This window comes from Lytechinus variegatus, chromosome 13, assembly GCF_018143015.1.
Source record: "Lytechinus variegatus isolate NC3 chromosome 13, Lvar_3.0, whole genome shotgun sequence".
Lineage (NCBI taxonomy): Eukaryota > Metazoa > Echinodermata > Echinoidea > Temnopleuroida > Toxopneustidae > Lytechinus > Lytechinus variegatus.
In genome coordinates this window covers 8,305,526-8,324,875 of record NC_054752.1, presented here as the reverse complement: position 1 = coordinate 8,324,875, position 19,350 = coordinate 8,305,526, and the positions used below count along the sequence as shown (strand labels likewise).

The 19,350-nt window shown below is 36.9% G+C and overlaps 1 protein-coding gene across 1 annotated transcript in view; it reads left to right on the top strand.

Annotated features, from left to right (window-relative positions):
- Positions 1-19,350, top strand: part of LOC121426620 (cilia- and flagella-associated protein 251-like) — a 45,444-nt gene that overhangs the window by 12,879 nt on the left and 13,215 nt on the right. The window contains exons 4-5 of the mRNA XM_041622978.1: positions 3,769-3,849; positions 11,025-11,104. Coding sequence (XP_041478912.1) covers positions 3,769-3,849; positions 11,025-11,104 — 161 coding nt within the window. The remainder of the gene's footprint in view (positions 1-3,768; positions 3,850-11,024; positions 11,105-19,350) is intronic.

Sequence of the window (19,350 nt, the reverse complement as noted above, 5' to 3'; positions counted from 1 at the left end):
GAGGGAAGAAGAAAGAAAAAGAAGAGAGATGGAGACATATATAGAGAGAGTGAAATGTGTTTTTGTTGCTAACTCACATGAATATGGAGGTTGATTTTCCTTCCTTGCCTGACTTCCAACGCGACCCAATTCGTTGGATAATCACCGTCACAATTTTCCAATTGAAATAATTTTTCACCACCCTTAGCAGCACGCCTCGCAAACCACAGATATGACTGCATCAGTATGTTTCTCATACAGGTATGATGAATTTCTTGATCTTCATGCATGGATAAAGATGCATGGGGGAAATGGGTTATGAGGTTGCGCTGAAATGATTAAACCAGTCAATTCTTATTCTATTTTTGTATCTTCCCTGGAATATGGAGCATGAAAGTGATACATAAAATGTCTATTTTTCACCAGCCAAGGTGGAATCATAATGTGTCATGGATGTTTTTTTAAGGAAAATGCATTAAGACTGGAAATAAAGCTTTTTAAAATTTGAAAACTATTATCATTATTATTATTATTAGTAGTAGTAGTAGTAGTAGTAATAATAATAATAATTAGACCATTTATATAGCGCAGTCACTATGTAAATATACTCTACTGCGCTGTAGTGTAACAGAGCTCCCAACTATGCTACTGCTCAAACAAATTAAACAATTATGCATATAATACAATTAACCAAAAGCTTCTGAAAAAGATGGGTCTTCAATAAATGTTTGAAGATGGTAACAGTTGGTGCTTTTCGTATTTCCAGGGGTAATTTGTTAGTAGTGGTAGTAGTAGCAGCAGCAGCAGCAGTAGCAGAAGTATTAGTAGTATCGGTAGTAGTAGTAGTAGTAGTAGCAGCAGCAGTAGTAGAAGTAGTAGTAGTAGTAGTAGCAGCAGCAGAAGCAGTAGCAGTAGTAGTAGTATTAGTAGTATTAGTAATAATACATTTTTAAAGAGTTGGGGTACAATCCATATCTGTAAGGGTTTTATGGTTAAGGGAGTTTGTGGAAGTAGGGGATATTCAAATACATTTTTCCAAAATCAGACATCAATGGAAAAAAAAAATGTTTGAATAACAATTTCTGTAAGACCTATGAATTTGTTGTATGCATTTTGCAGAATCCTTGCTATTTGAATTCTTTAAGAGAATTTAAATGATGCAAAATCTGGAAAGCATTTTTTTATTGATGCAAAAATATATCTCTATGTGACCATTGGCTTTCTCCTTTTAGAAGCTAGCCTTTCCCATACTTCACAGAATCTGTACATGGAAAAAGATGTTAAAAAGGTGACTTCTAGGAACATCTTTGCGCTGGTGTTGTTTTTACATACTTTCCCAGTTGAAGTACATGGTGTCCAGTCGAATGTGGCATGGTGGGGATGTCGGGAAGACCGCCGATCAATATTTGCATGGAGGAACTTAGCGGAAGTGTTTGGAAATCTAATTTAGGAAGGACAAAACGAAAGCCGGGATGCCTATGTGTACTTCAGTAGCCTTCCTATCGGTGATTGCGGTAGCGGAGCGTCTGGGTTGCTCGGTTTTGGGAGTCAAGGATGTTTTGTGTTTTATGGGGTGTTTGGTTTGTGATATGCTACCGTTTTCTTACTTTTGGAAATGAAATGGTGTTCAGTTGCAGCAGAAATGTTCACATGGGATGAAAATGAAATGAAACACACATCATAAAAGAAATAAAAACATAGAACAACATAAATACCAAAGAAATACTTCTTTGAATATTAGCAAAGAGCCAGGTTTGCTTATTATTTTACAGTTACATTTGTTTTTCGTTTTTATTGGGTGTTTGGGTTCTAATGTGCTACCCTTTCCCTATTTTTAAACATAAAGATCAAGTCCACCCTAGTAAAATATTGATTTCAATAAACCTCTATTCTTTAATCAGAAGATCTTGAAATTTTCAATTTGTTTTAGATATTATCCTTTAGACTGTTACCATACAAAATGATGAGTAATTTTGATCATCACGGGCAATTAAAATTTTGATTGCTTTGTTACCCTTGAAAAAAGATTTGTTGTATGGATTTTAGCTCAAGAAGATAGCTCGTTATACTTGATTTTCTTGCGAGGTGGGAAACTACAAGATTAGTTCTGCCAAGGATTGGATGTAGTTTATAGTGTATTCTGTCTTTTTAAAATGATGTCTGGTGTTTGTTTATCATCTGGAGATGCCTTCTTTTTAGTTAGTAAGTCTTCAAATTTGTATATTTTGAAATTTATGTGTATCAAATTTCCCTTTTCATTAAGTTACCAGATTCAAGATAAAAATAGATATACCCTCTGTGGATGTTCTTAGAACTGAATTGTAACTTCATTCCATTTTCTATCTATTCATTTAACTTTTAATCCATCCATCCTTGTTTTGTGGTATCTATCAATCTTTCTTTCCGTTTATGCCTGTTGATTGTGCCCCATCTATATTTTTTTTCAATCTAATTTATGTTTTTTTTTCCATCATTCATCTTTCTGATTATGTGTTTTATTCCTTTCTCTCTCCCTCTCTCTGTTTCTATCTCTGTCTGTTTCTCTGTCTTTCTATCTGTCTCTTCTCGACTCTCCTTTCTCTCCATCTCTCTATCTTTCCTTTATCCTCTCATCTCTCCTGTCTTCCACTCTCCATCTCTTCCACCCTCCCTCTCTTGGTCGTCCCTTCCTCTCTTCCTATTCTTTCTCTCTCCCTCCCACCTGCTTCCACTCCGTCTTTTTCTTCCTTCCTTCCCCTCTCCTTCCTTCACGTCCTTTCTCTTTCTATTTCTCTCTCTGTCTCTCCCCCCACTTCCCCTCCATCTCACCTTGCCTCCCACATATTTCCTCTTATCCATATCAAGGTCTCTCATAAAAAGAAATCTGTTGCCGAGCTCTATTGTTTTCAGGATCAATACTTCACACTCTACCATGGCAATGGCATTGGCCAGCTGTTCATCCTATCCAAATACCCCCCTCTTGCAAATATATCGATCGCTTCTCCCAATTAATCATTCCTTCCCCCCTCCCTTTTCTTTACATCGTTCCCCCTCTCCTATTCAATGTAGAACACCTGTTACACAAGAAAATCAGTTAATGCAAGCTTTCAAATTGGCAGCAGCTTGCACTAAGCATGTGCTATTTTATCTTTTGAATATTCCTACTGAAATACACAAATTTCTCGTTAGTAGAAGTAATGAAATTCAATCTGCTCTCTCATAATTAAAAGATGTTGACAGTCATTTGTGAGTAATTATTATGTAAAGCTCTATTCAGTCTCTAGCAGGGAGCAAGTAAGTAAATAATCATTGTTTTTTTATCATGATTTCTTTAGAAACAGGTTGTAAAACTGTTCCACTGCTGCTATTCTGAAGTATTATATTACGAGAGAGATGATTTGAACTTAAAAGTATGGATATTCCATGTAGCTTAATTGCCTTAAAACCCTGATAATATTCATATTCACTTGAAACAATGCATAACTGGAAATTTATTAATGGTGTAGTTCTGTAGTAAATACCTACTTTTGTTCAAATCACATCACTATCAAACCATAAAAAAACATATTTTTCCTCCTTTTTAGATTCAATTTCAAATGGCTTCTTCCCCCCAATATTCACGACAATAATGACGAGTGATAACCATTTTTCACAGAAAAATATTCCTAACCTTGTCTATTTTTATGCAAACCTGGCTACACGCCCTCTCTTAAATCCTTCATAACCCTTCCCTGTCTAACTAGTGTGGCATAACATCTTAAATAATGTATTCTGATATCTATATTTTGTTTCTTTGATGTCTTCTTGTAGGTTAACTGAGAAGGATGCCGATGAATTCTTTGACTCTCTCGACAGTCTGGGCTTGCCAAGGTCTATCTTCTCTGATATTAAGTAAGTAGCAAATCTTTGACATGTTGAATTTTGTAATTCCTGTAGACTTTGTACAAGGGCTTCCTGGTTCTAGTAAGCAACAGGTTGAATAAAAAAAGAATCTAGTTCTCCACATTTAATGATAATAATAGGCATTTATATAGCACCGATCTATACACACTTTAATAATAATAATAATAATAATAATAAAGGCAAATTTACCTAGGGTATCCACTTCAGTTCTGAAAACTGTTCTCCCAGCGGGCCCTGCTATTATCATTACCCTGGCTTTAGCTGGGCTGAATAGGCGCTCAAGCATTCAAGGAATTTCTTCCTACCGGGTACCCATTCACCTCACTAGGGTTGAGTGCAGCACAATATGGGTAAATTTCTTGCTGAAGGATATTACGCCATGGCTGGGATTCCAACCTACGACCCTCTGTTTCAAAGTCAGAAGACTAATCCACTGGGCCACTACATTCAACTATTATCATCATTACCTCGGCTTTAGCTAGAGCCGGTGTTTCCTGTGCTGTGCACTCAAAGAATACATCCTGCCAGATACCCATTCACCTCACCTGGGTTGAATGCGGCAAAATGTGGATAAATTTCTTGCTGAAGGAATAAATCCTATGGCTGGGATTTGAATCCCAACCCTCTGATTCAAAGCACAGAGACTAATCTACTGGGCCACATTGCTTCAAAGGACTTACAAATATCTCATCTTTGCTATTTTGGTAACTACCATGGTAACAGGGGATCAGTAGTCAATCACAATGTTTCCATGGTAGTAGCATAATGACAAAGTTACTGTGAAAGTAGGTCTTCATGAAATAGACCACTGGTGGGTATTTTATAAGTCTGTTCTTAACTTATGAGCGACTGTACGAATGACTGGTGATCCTTTCTTAGGGACTTCATCAACACCAATGAAAATCTGGTGTGTATCATTAACATTAGAAAAGAATCACCAGTCGTTCTTAAAGGTCAAGTCCACCTCAGAAAAATGTCGATTTGAATCAATAGAGAAAAATCAGATAAGCACAATGCTGAAAATTTCATCAAAATCGGATGTAAAATAAGAAAGTTATGACATTTCAAAGTTTCACTTATTTTCAACAAAATAGTTATATGAACGAGCCAGTTACATCCAAATGAGAGAGTCGATGATGTCACTCACTCACTTTTTCTTTTGTTTTTTATTGTTTGAATTATACAATATTTCAATTTTTATGAATTTGACAATTAGGACCTCCTCGCCAGAAGCACAAAATGTTAAAATAATGGAATTGCACATGTTATGGGAGGAATTAAACTTCATTTCACATGACAATGAGGAGAAAATAAAAATATTTCATATTTCATTTATGAACAGCTCTGTGAAACACCCACATGGTTGGGGATTGTAATATGGCACTGGCACTGACTTGAGACAACATTTGATTTGCATGTCTAAAAAACAAGATAGCAGCTCTATTATTCTACTTCTTAATGCAAAGATTTTCTCAATTATAATACTCTCATTCTGAATAATTCTTTCATTAGAATAACAATAATGGCGGCATATATGGTGGAATGGATTTATCGTTTTGTCATTATCCCGCTTTATACAATAGCAAGAATCGGTCAAATTTTTGATGCAAATTAATATTAGCAATTAAAGTGTCTGATAAACATGAATAATGAATTTATGTTCCAAAATTTAGATTAGTGTATTCAAAAGGATTATGACTAGATTCAACCATACAAATCAGTGGGATAGCCTGTTTCCAAATTACAGTATATCTGTTTTCTGCAAATGCTGTAACAACTGGATTAAAGGCTTTTATAAGTAGGTCATTGCAACCATCTCCACTCGATAACCGCCTGATTAGGCCTTCCATTAAATCCATCTCCCCTCCGCATCTGACCTCCTACTCCCTTCTCTGCCTAATTTGTTGTGATGTCATCATGGTAACCATGGCAATGGGTATCCACGGTGTCCAAGACTTTGCTCATGGATCATCCATAGAGATGGCATTCAAGGGTGCTTTGTTTTATGCGGGCCCTGTGACATGACCCTCAGCCATTGATTATTGGGCTGATTTTTTACGATTGATCATACACAGTAGTGAATGCAATCAATCATAGTAGTTAGCCTTGTGATCAATTGGTAAGCTGTAGGTCACAGGGCCCTGAGATTGTTCTTAGAAGGTGGGGTTACTTAATGTGAAACCCCTGTGGGGATCATTGAGTTCTTCACACGTGAATATCTTATTATGTAAAGTATAATTTCGCACGATAATGATGCCAGTGGGTCGTTGATATTTGGTACTCATTGATGATTTATCCCTCTTTCATATCTCTCTCCCGGGGCCGTAACACAAAGCTTAGCAACAATCAATCGTGAAACAAGCGTACGATTAATTGCTAACCTTTGTGTCAAGTAGATGAAGTAAAAACAAATCTTCTGCAACTGTCATCTTTTGTGAGACTGACATCTCATATCCAAAACTAAAATTTTGGTATTTGAGGATAGAACGATTGCATAACTCTTCTACTTAGGGGAAGGGGTGATAACAACAGTTTTTTTTATGACTATTTCATTGTATCTTGATTTCCATATTTCACTCTTGGAACTATCAATTATCTCATAAAGGTTTCTTAAGCATTATGTTCACAAGCTTGTGGATAGAATGTTGACTGATAAAAAAAATTATTACAATTTTGAATTTGATTGTGAAATGCGCAAAATTTGCATCATTTGTTCAAGTGGTTAAGAAGGCTAGAGAGGTATCCATATAAAATTATCTCCTCTGCATCAGCTGACTATGCCTGCCTATGATGTGCTCCAAACGATAGATTTATTGATCATAACCTGCATGGTCTTATGTTACCTGCAGCGCCCTCGCTCTCATCAGCCACCTCTCACTTCAAACAAACCGGGTCACGACGAAACCACCCCCTCCAAAACACCTCCATTCCTAGGCGATGCCTTCCAAATGTCAAATTGTCTCCACGCGGCAATTCATGCCGACCCCAATCTCCCCGAAATTCAATCAAATGTGACGGACGGAAAATGAGACGGTTTGGAATGGGAAGATGGGGAAAAATTATGAGTAGCCGCTCATTAGTTTCGCCGGCTGTCTTCACCCTTCTCTGAGCTGGTAATTGTTTGCCGTTAATATTTTCCCGGCCAAATATAATCACGGGGAAGAGCGGGGGCCCCCTCAGGAACGAAGGAAATTGCAGAGTTGGGTTATTGGAGGAGAGAGAGGAAGAGTGAGGGGGAGAGAGGGATGGAGAGAGAAAGACTAAAGAGAGGGGGAGAGAAAGAGGAAAAAAGAAAGATTCTGTTGCAAATAAGACCATCTTCGAATGGCTCTTTGCTTGCTGGCTTGAAATCAAAGCATCTTGTATACTTCAGCATCATTCTCTCACTCTCTCTCTCGCGTACATGCATGCTTTGGACCCTCGAGCATCTCATACTGCTTAACATACACCCCCGATGCAGCATCCAATCCCTGTGTGTTGGGCTACACACACACACTCACCCACCCACACACACACTCGCTAACTCACGCAACCCACAATTACATAGCAAAGCCTGCTTCCTCCAAACACATGTGCAATCTGATACAAATGTCTTCCCACGTTTTACTTCTCCTGGTTTGAATAACAAACATTCGGATTTGGATATATTATCTTTCTTTGGTCATCCGTACACGAGTGAATATCAGTATTATTTTTGGTAATGTTCTTCACCCACTATGATGAGGATAATTACGATGAGTTTTATCACTCCTGAGATTCCTTTGCGCCAAACAGAGTATTCGGCTGAAGGTAAGAGGTTCAATGCAGGGAAATGGGGTCAAACGTGATGTTCGATCCATAGACTGCAGCTCTCGTTTGAGAAATGTTCCTACCCGAGGATTGATGGGGAAAAAGCAGTCTAAGAGACGTGCCTGATTGCTCAATTTTTATGACCATTATGTTCAAATGCCAACCAAACATGCTTAGCATTTGAACTGTAGTAAACATCCCATACTGCTTGTTCAATTTAATTTAGTCTTTAAATAACATATTATTGCCTTTATGGCTTGACTATGCCCTTTTTTCTAGAGAGTGTGTAATAAAATGAATTATACTGAATGTTTATTGTCATAATCAAACTTTTAACATTGATTTCATGGAAGTATTATTGAATTGTGAGAGGACACTTTCATGATGTTGACTCAATTTGGGGGATAATGCCTAAGATTAAAAAAAAAGAAATTTAATAGTCACCTGGAACCATTACATGAAACAGTGTACTGGTCATTTTCACACATAACTGTTATAGATTACTGAAATCCTTGTATCTGATTGGCCAAAATGTCATTTGTCTGTGAATATCACTCAGAGTATGGCTTATGGAATGCTCCCAAGCCAGGTGTTTAAGAAAAGGGTAGAGATACATGTAAGGTGAAAAATGAGAGAAATGGGAATACGGAAAAAATAGCATGCCGGGCTGATAACAAATATTTCCCATATTTGACAAGGTGAACTGTTCCAAGAGGTTTTTGAGCTCAGCAGCTAATTCTCTGGACTTTGAACTGAACCATAAGGTTGGGGCTTCATATCCCACTGCAAAACACATATCCCTCAGTAAGGCATTTATGTTTATATTTGCCACTCTCCACCCATGTGTAGTAAATGGGTACCTGGGACGAAGTCATTTCTGAGCAAGGGATAAGGCTTTTGCTGTTGAAGTAAACTACTTCCTCAGTTTTTGCCAATGCTATTGAGTCTTGACACATAACATTAGTGAGTTTTCGCACATTTATGTCTCGGTCGAGGGTCGGTGAATCTGAACAGCAGTTTGTCCATCGTATCAGAGCTGACAAAAAATTGCAAACACACTGTATGTCGTTTGTCCAGAGTCGGACGAAACTGCCATTTAGATTCGCTGACCCAGCTATGAAAGGTCTCTGTATACCTTGTCTTATTCTGTCATCTTTTTTTCTTTCTGTAAAGCATTAGAAGTGATAAGAAGGTAGTTTCAAAGAAAGAAACCGATAAGATTTCTAGGAACACGAGTTGTGCCCGAGAATATATCTCTGCTACCGCAACAATTCAATTTCCAACTTCTCTTAGCCTATCTTATCTGTTACTGTAGACTTCCTGAGCAAACAAACAAGGAAATCAGCTTTATACAAAGTTTTATCATATTTTTCAAAGAATTTATATATAACACATCTCTCTCAATGTCAGGCCTCTACAAAAATTTTTTTTGTCACTTGCCCTGTTGGGCAAGTGATGAAAAAATTTGCTTGCCCGATAGAAAAAACTGCTTGCCCAATTTTTTAAATAATTTTTTCATTATGACAGCACTACTCTTATTTTTTATTAAGGTATACAAAATAACAATTGAGAATCATGTCCAGTATAAAAGAACACACATTGAAAAGGATATTTTCAGCAACGTAGGCCTGAGTCTTTACGTTTATTTTGGAGAAAAAAATCGATATTTTATGGGTATTTAAGGTTTTAAAAACCCTTCAACAAAAGTTGCTAAAATTTCATATTTTGCATCTTTAAATCCATGAAATGGCTACCTGCGTAACATATTTCCTTAGAATTGCTTTCATTTACCGTAGTTGGAAACTATAAAGAAAGCCAGTGAAAAATGTTCAGCTCTTTATTGACTCGGAAAAAATTATTTTATCATCAAAAGTGGAGTGGCTAAAATTTCACATTTTGCATCTTTAAATCCATGAAATGGTCATTTATTTTCCATATTTCCTTGAAAAAAAAATTAGTTGGAAACCATCAAGTCTTTTCTTCATCATTTTATGATGTTCCACTCGGTCAATAATTTTATCGACATGTTTTCACATGCTACTTTTTTTTTCTATTTTGAGGAATACCTGTTCACTTATTAATGAATTATTAGTAACATTGTTTAATATTGTATGATTTTTAAGTATTTTTTTTCACTATGCTTAGAATCTTGGGTGTGTGTGTGCGCGTGTGTTTGTGTGGGTGTGACTGTGAGTTGAACTTTGATATAAATGAATTCAATATCTAATTTCTACTTCGCCTATTCCAGTACAATAACCTGTACTCGGCCGTGTAATAAAGGCCCACATACCCTAACTTTTCCTGAAGTTCTTTGAAAACGCAGACTTCTACGAAAATTGCATTTCTCTATGGGGGAGTCTAAATTTGGTGAGAATGTATTCATTAATAACTTAAATATACATGACAATGAAGAAATCATCAAACTTTATTGGAAGTTTTGAAAAATATACCCGAAATGTAAACTCTGTCTGAAACAGAAAATCACCATCATTGTGGCCTTTACTGAGCGAATCGTCCCCCAGAGCTCTGGCAGAGAGACAGAGCTCAGACTGGCTAGCTAGTATGCGCACGTGTGTGAGCCTCCCGCCGGCCTTGTAAAATAGATGGAGCTTTGTTTGATGATTTATTGTCTGATATTTACCTCATCCCCTCAAAACGGGAAACAAATGAATTTTAAGTTATAATTAACAAATACGGCAAGTTATTTTGGATGTTAATAGGCCGTTTTGAAAAGCAAAGCCGAATGACATGACACCTCACCAATGCAAAGTTACTAGACTCTGTGATTTATTTCCTGTGTAGTTCTAATTATTTTATCACAGAATTGTGATATCAGAAGGGGGAAAATGTGCATTAGAAATTGCACATGGTGGTAGTCATAATGGACCCCTATACTACATTCAACTGTTTCCCGGCCATTGCGTTGATTTTTTTCATACCTGGTACCACACCGTACCATGTATGGAAATACGTGGTACAGAAAAAATAACGCAATTTCGGAATTTGAAACGGCGCTACTCCTATTTTTTAAGGCTTATTCATGATTTTGAGTGTGGATTTTGGATGATTTATGGAAAAACGAGGTACGGAACAGAAAAAAAAGACGCAACAACCACTTGCCCGATCGGGCAATTGACTTTGAGAGGTGCTTGCCCGCACGTCATTTTCACTTGCCCCGGGCAATCGGGCAAGCGGGTTTGTCGCGCCCTGACCTCGCAATGTTGTTACCAATTTGCCAAGGGAAAGGAAGAGTGATCACCGTTCATGTGAATGATATTCACTTAAACTGACAGCTACTTTTTTTTCCAAGAATTCATATGTAACACTTCTCAATATTTCTCTTCTTTCCATTCCTTTTTGTTGTTGAATTGCAGAGTGAAAGGAAAAGCAATCACCGTCCATGTAAATGCTTCTTCACTTAGACTGACGCCTCAGTCTGTTGGAGCTTTAATCGGTAAGTCAACTTTGAAATTTAACCACTAGTAGGCCATTTCCTAACTTAACCCAGATGGGTGTTTCATAAAGCTGTTCGTAAGTTAAGAGCGACTTTAAGAATGACTGGTGAACCTTTCTTGTGGTAAATATGCACCATTCAATGTTCATTGGTGATAGCTTAGCACGTAAGAAAGGTTCACCAGTCGTTCTTAAAGTCGCTCTTAACTTACGAACAGCTTTATGAAACACACCGGGTGTAGTTATATTTTTGAGAGTTCATATCCATTATAGGCCTTGATGGATCTTACATCGCAATGCATCATGGGACAGAATTTGAATAAGTAGCATGATTGATCTTTTGAATACTGATGAACGACACTCTTTGGGTCATTTTAAGCAATTTAAAAATCTAGAGTAGATGTGAACAACTTTTTCTTTTAATTATACAATAGAATACAAATAGCGTATAGGCATGATTGTGATGGTGCAGATTTCGCATGAAGTGAGAGCAAGATGCTCTATTCAATGAGGCTTTAGTCAAGTTGAATAGAGCCTATCTTTATTTCACTGAATTCATGCTAAATCTTGCACCATTGCACGAATATGAATATTTGCTATTTGTGTTGTACAATGCCTCAGAGTCTAGTGAAAATAGGAAAAAAAGTTTTCTTTGCAGTAATCTATGAAAAGGGAGCAAAAATATTGAAAGCGGAAAGCAAAATCCCACAAGCGCACATGAGCTTGGGCAGCACTGCGCATTGAGTCAGCAGGCTTTACGCGTATTGCACCTTCATTTTTTACTGAACGCAAAGAATTAATCGTATTGTGACGTCACCTCCTAAAGCCATGCAACGGTACATTTTGGATGGTACATGTACGTCGTGTTTGACATTCAGCCTCCCATTTGCTCGCGTACAACAAGCTAAGTAGGCGTTTGTACAATCGCAAATTGTAGGTATACCTATGATTAAAAGTTTTTGTTTTGTGCTGTTTCGTCAACACACGTTACTTAACAATTTATTTTATTGATTGATATGTGGTAGTGTCCATTTGTGCATGATTTTACCAATGTGGTAAGACATGACATACCATACCATCGCTAATTGGAACTCAAGTGTGATTTTAAATCACACTTCAATCTTTGAGAAACTCCTCCAGGGGCCCGTCTTTCGAAGAGTTACGATTGATCCAATCAACCTTAAGTGTATGTCATAATTATTTCTACAGGAAAGTTGTACATTGTCCTTTGTGAACAACGGGAAACACACTGAATATAAGAAATCAATGAATGTAGGAATTTATTGGTGGGGATTTTTTTTTTTACCTGCTTGCTTGCAAGCGGCGGCTTAAGGTCCTTTCCGAAGGACCTGGTAATGAGGATTAATGCCTTACCAAAGGGCACTTGCGCACCATGTAGGAATCGAACCCGGGTCACCGGAATATGAATCCCCTGCTCTACCGACTGAGCTATCGCGCCTCCCACCAGCTCTTATCTAGGACATATTCTTAGTCAACATGCATCTTAGGTATTGATGTTGCTGGTTTTTCATAGTTATGGTTGATCTGATCAATCGCAACTTTTGTCGAGTCTAGAGTAGATATGAACACAGTCTAGCAGGGGTTGTATTAAGAGTTCAAAGAGGCAAGGTCCTTTTTTTTCAAAGGGCACTAAAAGTAAAAGTAAAATATTTGCAATCAGTTTTAAATACTCTTGTGATTTTACAATTAATTGATTAATTTTAACTGTAACAAATCAGATTGCACTCCTTGTTCCAAGTAGCAGATAAGCAATCAATCACAAACTTGCAATTGATCGCAAGTTTCTTGCAACACCCCATTAGACCATTAAAATTGACATCAATTGTGAAATGTATGTTTCAATGGGACACATGCACTGGATTACTGCAGGGCTCCAAGGCCATAGGCAAAAAAGGGCACTTATTTTGGTCTTTACTCTTCAAATATTTGGAAGGTTATTTAGTCCATTTCTGAGGGCATTGGAGACAATGGTCTAAATTAGCCTTGTGTTATGGTCTGATTAATAAATTTACCCTTCACGGGTGGCTCTTTCATGGCCATGGTTTATTCAAAGGTAAAAGAAAGTAGTTGCAGCAAACAATTATTTCCTGAGAAAATCTTAAATTAAGATTATTTGTTGCCATATTATCATGGATCTAGATGTGGTACGTTGATTTAAACTTATCTTTGTGAAATCATGAAATCTAAGCTGAAAATCAATAGTTCTGAGCTGAAAACCGATAAATGTGATATTCACTTTAACAGAAAAGCTTACGTGGGATAGTGTGTTAGTATCGCTTCAGGGGAAAATACATGTACTTGACATTTGATGGAATTCTGTGCATATAATAGCTCATTTCTCCGCAATTACACATTTTCTTCCAGAGGCATTTGCACATTTTTTTTTTATTTATACATGCAAACACTTGGGTGGTCATTTCATTGGATTCTGTTCAAACTCGTTTAGAGATCATTAGAATGATTCATTACCAAAACTGGTATTTATCTTTATCCCAAATTTAACTTTTGACAACACTTCTGTGGATTGCCAGTCGTCAACTCTTTCACAAGCATAATTTATTTTAATCAAAATAATAGAAGTATACAGTGATATTTTATGAACTAGTTAGTACTTCATCTTTGCCTTGAATGTAAACGAAGTACATAAAACCTTGCATTCCACAGATGATGGACTAACATATTTCGTTTAGTTTGGAGTTAAAATTCTAAATACCACCAAAAGTGCAAGCAGCTTGGATATAAAGAAATCTAAGGTATATAAGATATCATTTTCACATACTTAAGTTATAGCTTACAATACTGTAAGCAATTATTCAAAATAATGAATAAAGCCGTAGTTTGAAGCGTGTATTAGGAATATTATTAGACAACAATACAACAAGGAAGACAAATTATACTCTTTATAAATGCTCTGCTCTTGATTTAGGTCAATCACTTGTTTCAATGCAACCAATTTATGACTTAATTATATAAGATCCCTCATAGCCACATCAGAATTACTCCATAATAAATTGATATTTGTAGAAATTAAAACCAAAATATTCTAGTTTACCCTACTGTGCCATTCGTTTCATTTCATTGTACGAATTGTAGCTCCAATATCAGCTATATTTAGCTGATTGCCAAATTTATGCTGCGTGCTAGCGACAGAAAGTTAACGTCATTCTAAATATTTATCTAGCCTAGTGGATTGGGCACGGACTTATAAAGATAGATGGTATTATTCGCCATGACACTCCTACTCAATCATGTGTAGTGATATTTAGTTTTAAAGGGAGACCGAAGTACACAGGGTCTATTGCATTGAATGCTTTGAGGATAGTTGTGATTTTTTTCTCTCAATGTATTCATGTATTTCCATCAACTCTCAGTTAAAGAAACATACATGGGTCTTTTCATGAAGTTGCAGCTCAAGTTGTGTTATTTTTTTTATTTCCACATATTTATTGGTTGTATGTTTGTATCAATGCCATGCATTTTACTCTAAATTTTATGCCATTTAGACAATTCTTATGAAGTTATAGAGCAAAAGAATGTATTCCACTGTTACGTGGTGTCAAAGTAGAATCAGGATATATTTAGAGTTGGTCCTTAAAGTTAAATTGTGGCAATTACATTGACCAAAACTTGAGATGCAATATGCACACGTAATTTTGTTGTCAGGTAGCTAAGTACATCAGATTTCCTAGGCATAGTCCTATTCTATAAGAAAATTCAAACATTGTAACTGTGCTACTCCATGTCAACTAATTGTGATATTTCTCTGAGAGTTAGAGAGCAAGAGAGAGAGAGAGAGAGATCGGGGGGGGGGGGGGGGTAGATGGGGGAAAGAAAGGAAGAAGAGGGTAAACAACAAGAAGGCCAGCAAGACAGAGAAATGGCATGGGAGGATAAAAAATAGAAAGCCAAGAGAATAAATTGATATACCTGTTGCCCATGGCGATACGATCCTGATTTATTAATAAAAAAAACTTATGGGATATATATCTATATCGAGATTGATGCTCGAAGCATGGGGATAACCACTTTTCTCCTTCCAAAATTGCTTTTTGAGCTCAAATTGCCTCCTGCAAATTGGCACTGCAAATAGGATATGAGGTGTAATAAATGTCAAATGATAAATTTTCTCTAACATCTCACCGTTTGCATTTATTTATTCTGCTGTGGATATCATCGCTAAACGTTACAGATTTAATGCTGATGTCATGAAGAGATAAATTAGTTGGTCATTATATTTGTGATTCGAAATAAATGGATTTGAGAAGGTTTGAGGGGATATTAATCAGATTGTTGTTAATCAGGGATGGGCTGAATTACAAGGTAATTGATCAATTACATAATTATGTTGTTTTAAGTAGTTGTCATTGCATTTAAAATTTTAAAAGGGAAGGTAATTGTAATTGACTTTATTTACTGTCGATTACTTTTGATTACATTCAATTACTTAACAATATACTTACTTAACTTATGATTTAATTGTATGACCTTTTTCATGTCAACTACCTCGGCATCAAAGAGTGATTTAGGCAGAATCGATGCTCTTTAACTCTTCATGCGTTACGTTCTCATTATTGCACATCCGTAGGCGTGTTTCGTTCGCATTTTTGCACAACCACACATTTCCCATAGACGTCCCCTGTCCCATTGTTTTTCGAACAATTGCACGTCCCGGAGCGAGTGCGACATTAGTTTAGCGTTCGACGGATTATCGCAGTTTACAAATTACAGAATCGTTGAGTTTTCCCAAAAAATCAATACATCCTGATCACAGCCAGGAAGTTCATTGAAAAAGGAGAGGATAAAATCAATAAAACCCTCCTCACAAACAATACCATGGCCAGGTTTATTGTTAGGAGTCTGTGACTCGTGGCACGAATGTGAATGAGACCCTAAAATAATGCAACACACAGGGGGTTTACAGGTGAACGCATGAAGAGTTAACATATGGTTTTTCTGTATTGAACTTATAATTATGTTGAAATAGGTGATGCTACATACAGAATACAAATTAATTTCATTTATGACTTTTATGGAAAGTAATTAAGATTGTAATTTCAATTGACAAAAGTAATTGGTAATTGTAATTTAAAAAATGTAATTTAATTGAAAAGTAATTGTAATTGAACATTTCTTCAATTACGTTATTGTAATTGTAATTTAAGAAAGTACTTGAGCCCATCCCCGCTGTTGATATTCAACTTGTCCCATTTCCTATCCCTTCTTTCTGTCTGTCTTCCCTTCTCACTCTCCTCTTCTCTTTCTCTGTATGTTGCCTCTGTCTTTAACTCTTTATCTCTTTCTTGTATGCTCTCTCTCTCTTCATATCTTATCTCTCTCCTCCCTCTCTGCCACTCTCATTAATACTTCTCTCTCCTTTCACAATCGTCTTGCCGATCCTTGGATATTTCCGTTTTGTCTTTCTTCCTTTTCAAACTCATTCTTGTCTCTTCATCTTTCCTCATCCTCCCCACCCTCTTCCTTTTCCCTTCCATCACTACCCATCCCTTCCTCCGCAATCAAGATGATTTCCTGTAGTTTTCCTGAGGTCATACCGACGTGCGACATTCATTTCCGGTTTCCCATGCAACCTCTCGTCCCTGCCCATTGCATGGTTTTTCTTCCACTTCATCATCCCGACCAAATTCTGACATATTGTATCCGACTGCACATTGAGTAATGAAAGTAAACCTCAAGGATACTGACTATCAGTTTGTCTTTCCAGCTTCGTTTCTTAGCCTAATTAGACACAAAAATATATATGAATTTCCCTGAATGTGATCAGAAACGTATGCAAAGGATCTATGAGGTAGTTTACTAGCAAGCAAATTTAGAGAAGCAAAAGGGAGGAATACTTAATATACTTTTCCCTTTTTATTTTCCATTACTATCGCACGGTTTTCTTCCACTTCATCATCGAGACCAAATTCTGACATATTGTATCCGACTGCACATTGAGTCATGAAAGTAAACCTCAATGATTGTGATAATCATTTTGTCTTTTCTGATTCGTTTCATGGCCTAGTAAGACACAAAGCGCATAAATTTCCCCTGAATGAGATGAGAAGAACATACATGTAAAGGATCTTTGTAGTACTATTCTAGCAAGCAAATGGTTCACATTACATCCAGAGAAAAGCAGAAAAATTATATAATCTAGTTTTTCCTTTACATTTTCTAATCCCATCGCGTATATTTCTTCTACTTCATCGTTCCGACCAAATTCTGACATATTGTATCCGACTGCACATTGAGTAATGAAAGTAAACCTCAAGGATCCTGACTATCAGTTTGTCTTCCCTGCTGCATTTCTTAGCCTAATTAGACACAAAAATATAAATGAATTCCCCTGGAATATGATCAGAAACATGCAGAGGATCATTAAGGTAGTTTAATTGCAAGCAAAGTGTTCACAAACACATCTTAAAGATAAATTCCAGTTTTGGTAAGATCTCAAAATGACTTTTTACAGAATCTAATATAATGACCACCCAAGTGTCTGTTTGTATGAATAAAAAATATGTGCCAAAGGATTCCGGAAGAAATTGTGTAATTGCTGAGAAATAAGCAAAATAGGGGCGGATTCGGTCACTTCCATCGGGTCTTTATTCCAGCAATAATAATAAACTCCCACGTGTGCCTATCTGTGTTGGTGATCTTCAGTGTGAACATTTTTCAGCGTAGATTTCAAGATTTCACAAAGTTCAGTTTACGTAACTGTACCAGATCTAGATCCTTGATGATATTCTGACAATTAAGCCTGGTTTTACAGACTCTCTCATGAAATCAGTGTTTACTGCAACTACTGGCATTTCTCTTTAAGTTCCAAAGGGAAAAATTTATTTGACAAATGGAAGAGTATGTACCATTCATGCATGGTTTTCATTTTACATCTAACCATTTTAGATTTACCACAAAGCAAGTGTCCTTCATAACTTGATATGTTACCTGCATTTACCACTCCCTACCCATGTTTTAAATCATCCATTCGTTCCTGTCTGACCCAAAGATGTGCAATTATTGTGAAAATCAGCTTAATCAGTGATTTTTATTGCGAATGCTGGACAAAGTTTCTAATTGAGTTTTCTGTATCTTATCTATAGATAACATTCTCTTGCCATTGTTTGTGTTAAGAAGCATTAAAACATTGTTGAAATCACAAAAGTAACATGAGGACAAATTTTTTTATTGATTTTCACCAGTTTACCTACACAATTTTGCATACGCTTGGCATTATATTCGCATTGTATGCATACCCTAGTGTTTAGATCATTATTTTCTTGTATCCTTTTCAGCTCTGTCTCGTGTTCTCTCTTATTCTCTCCTCCTTCTGCTTCTTCTCCCCATCATCTTCTTATCCTTCATCTTCTTTTCCTTCTTCATCTTTTTACTTCCTGTCTTCCATCCTCCATTTCCGTCATTTTACATTCACAAGGTCTAAATGCCCCCCTTTCTCAAACACTTGAATTGTTATTCAACGTTTTCCACCGGGCGCTCATTTACTCCCCTTTTCCCGAGGCGTTCGGCGTCCCTGTGCCAACTTCGATATTGTCCCTGCATAAAAAGCAGCCTGCAGATTTCTCGCATTTCAACATCTGAAAACAAAAAGAGGAATCGGAGCATTTGGGATGCGGTCGCGGCACCAAGAGGTCATCTCTATGGAATGCAGCGACAGGCTTCTTGCGGGTAGTGAGGTCACGAGAGTGCGTTGCGTAGAATTGGGAATGCAAATGGAGGAGTATATTTTGTTCATCATGGCAGGGTTTTTTTTTCCCTCTTTCATGTACCTTTTTCTTTTAGACTTACTGACATATCACATGGTTCTATTGATTTGAGATGTCGATGCATGTGTAGTGTGCAGTTGTATAAATTTCACAATAAACTCAATCACAGATATTATACTGCTGTCTGGGAAGATGTTCAATGGGGTCATGGGGTCTTCACCCCCCCCCCCCACACACACACACACACACATAACCCCTCCTTTTGAGTGCTTAGAAACATTGCTATTAAGTGCCTTATAAATGTTAAAATTATTACTATCATTAGAAATCTAAAAATGGTCCCCCACATTCCCGTAGCATAGGCTCCAATATAAACTATGAAACAGTGCAACAAGTTTGGCCTATGAGCGATAAGAAGTAGCTCTGGAAAAAATGCCCTGGGGCCCGTTTCATAAAGATGTTCGCAAGTTAAGAGCGACTTTAAGAACAATTGGTAATCCTTTCT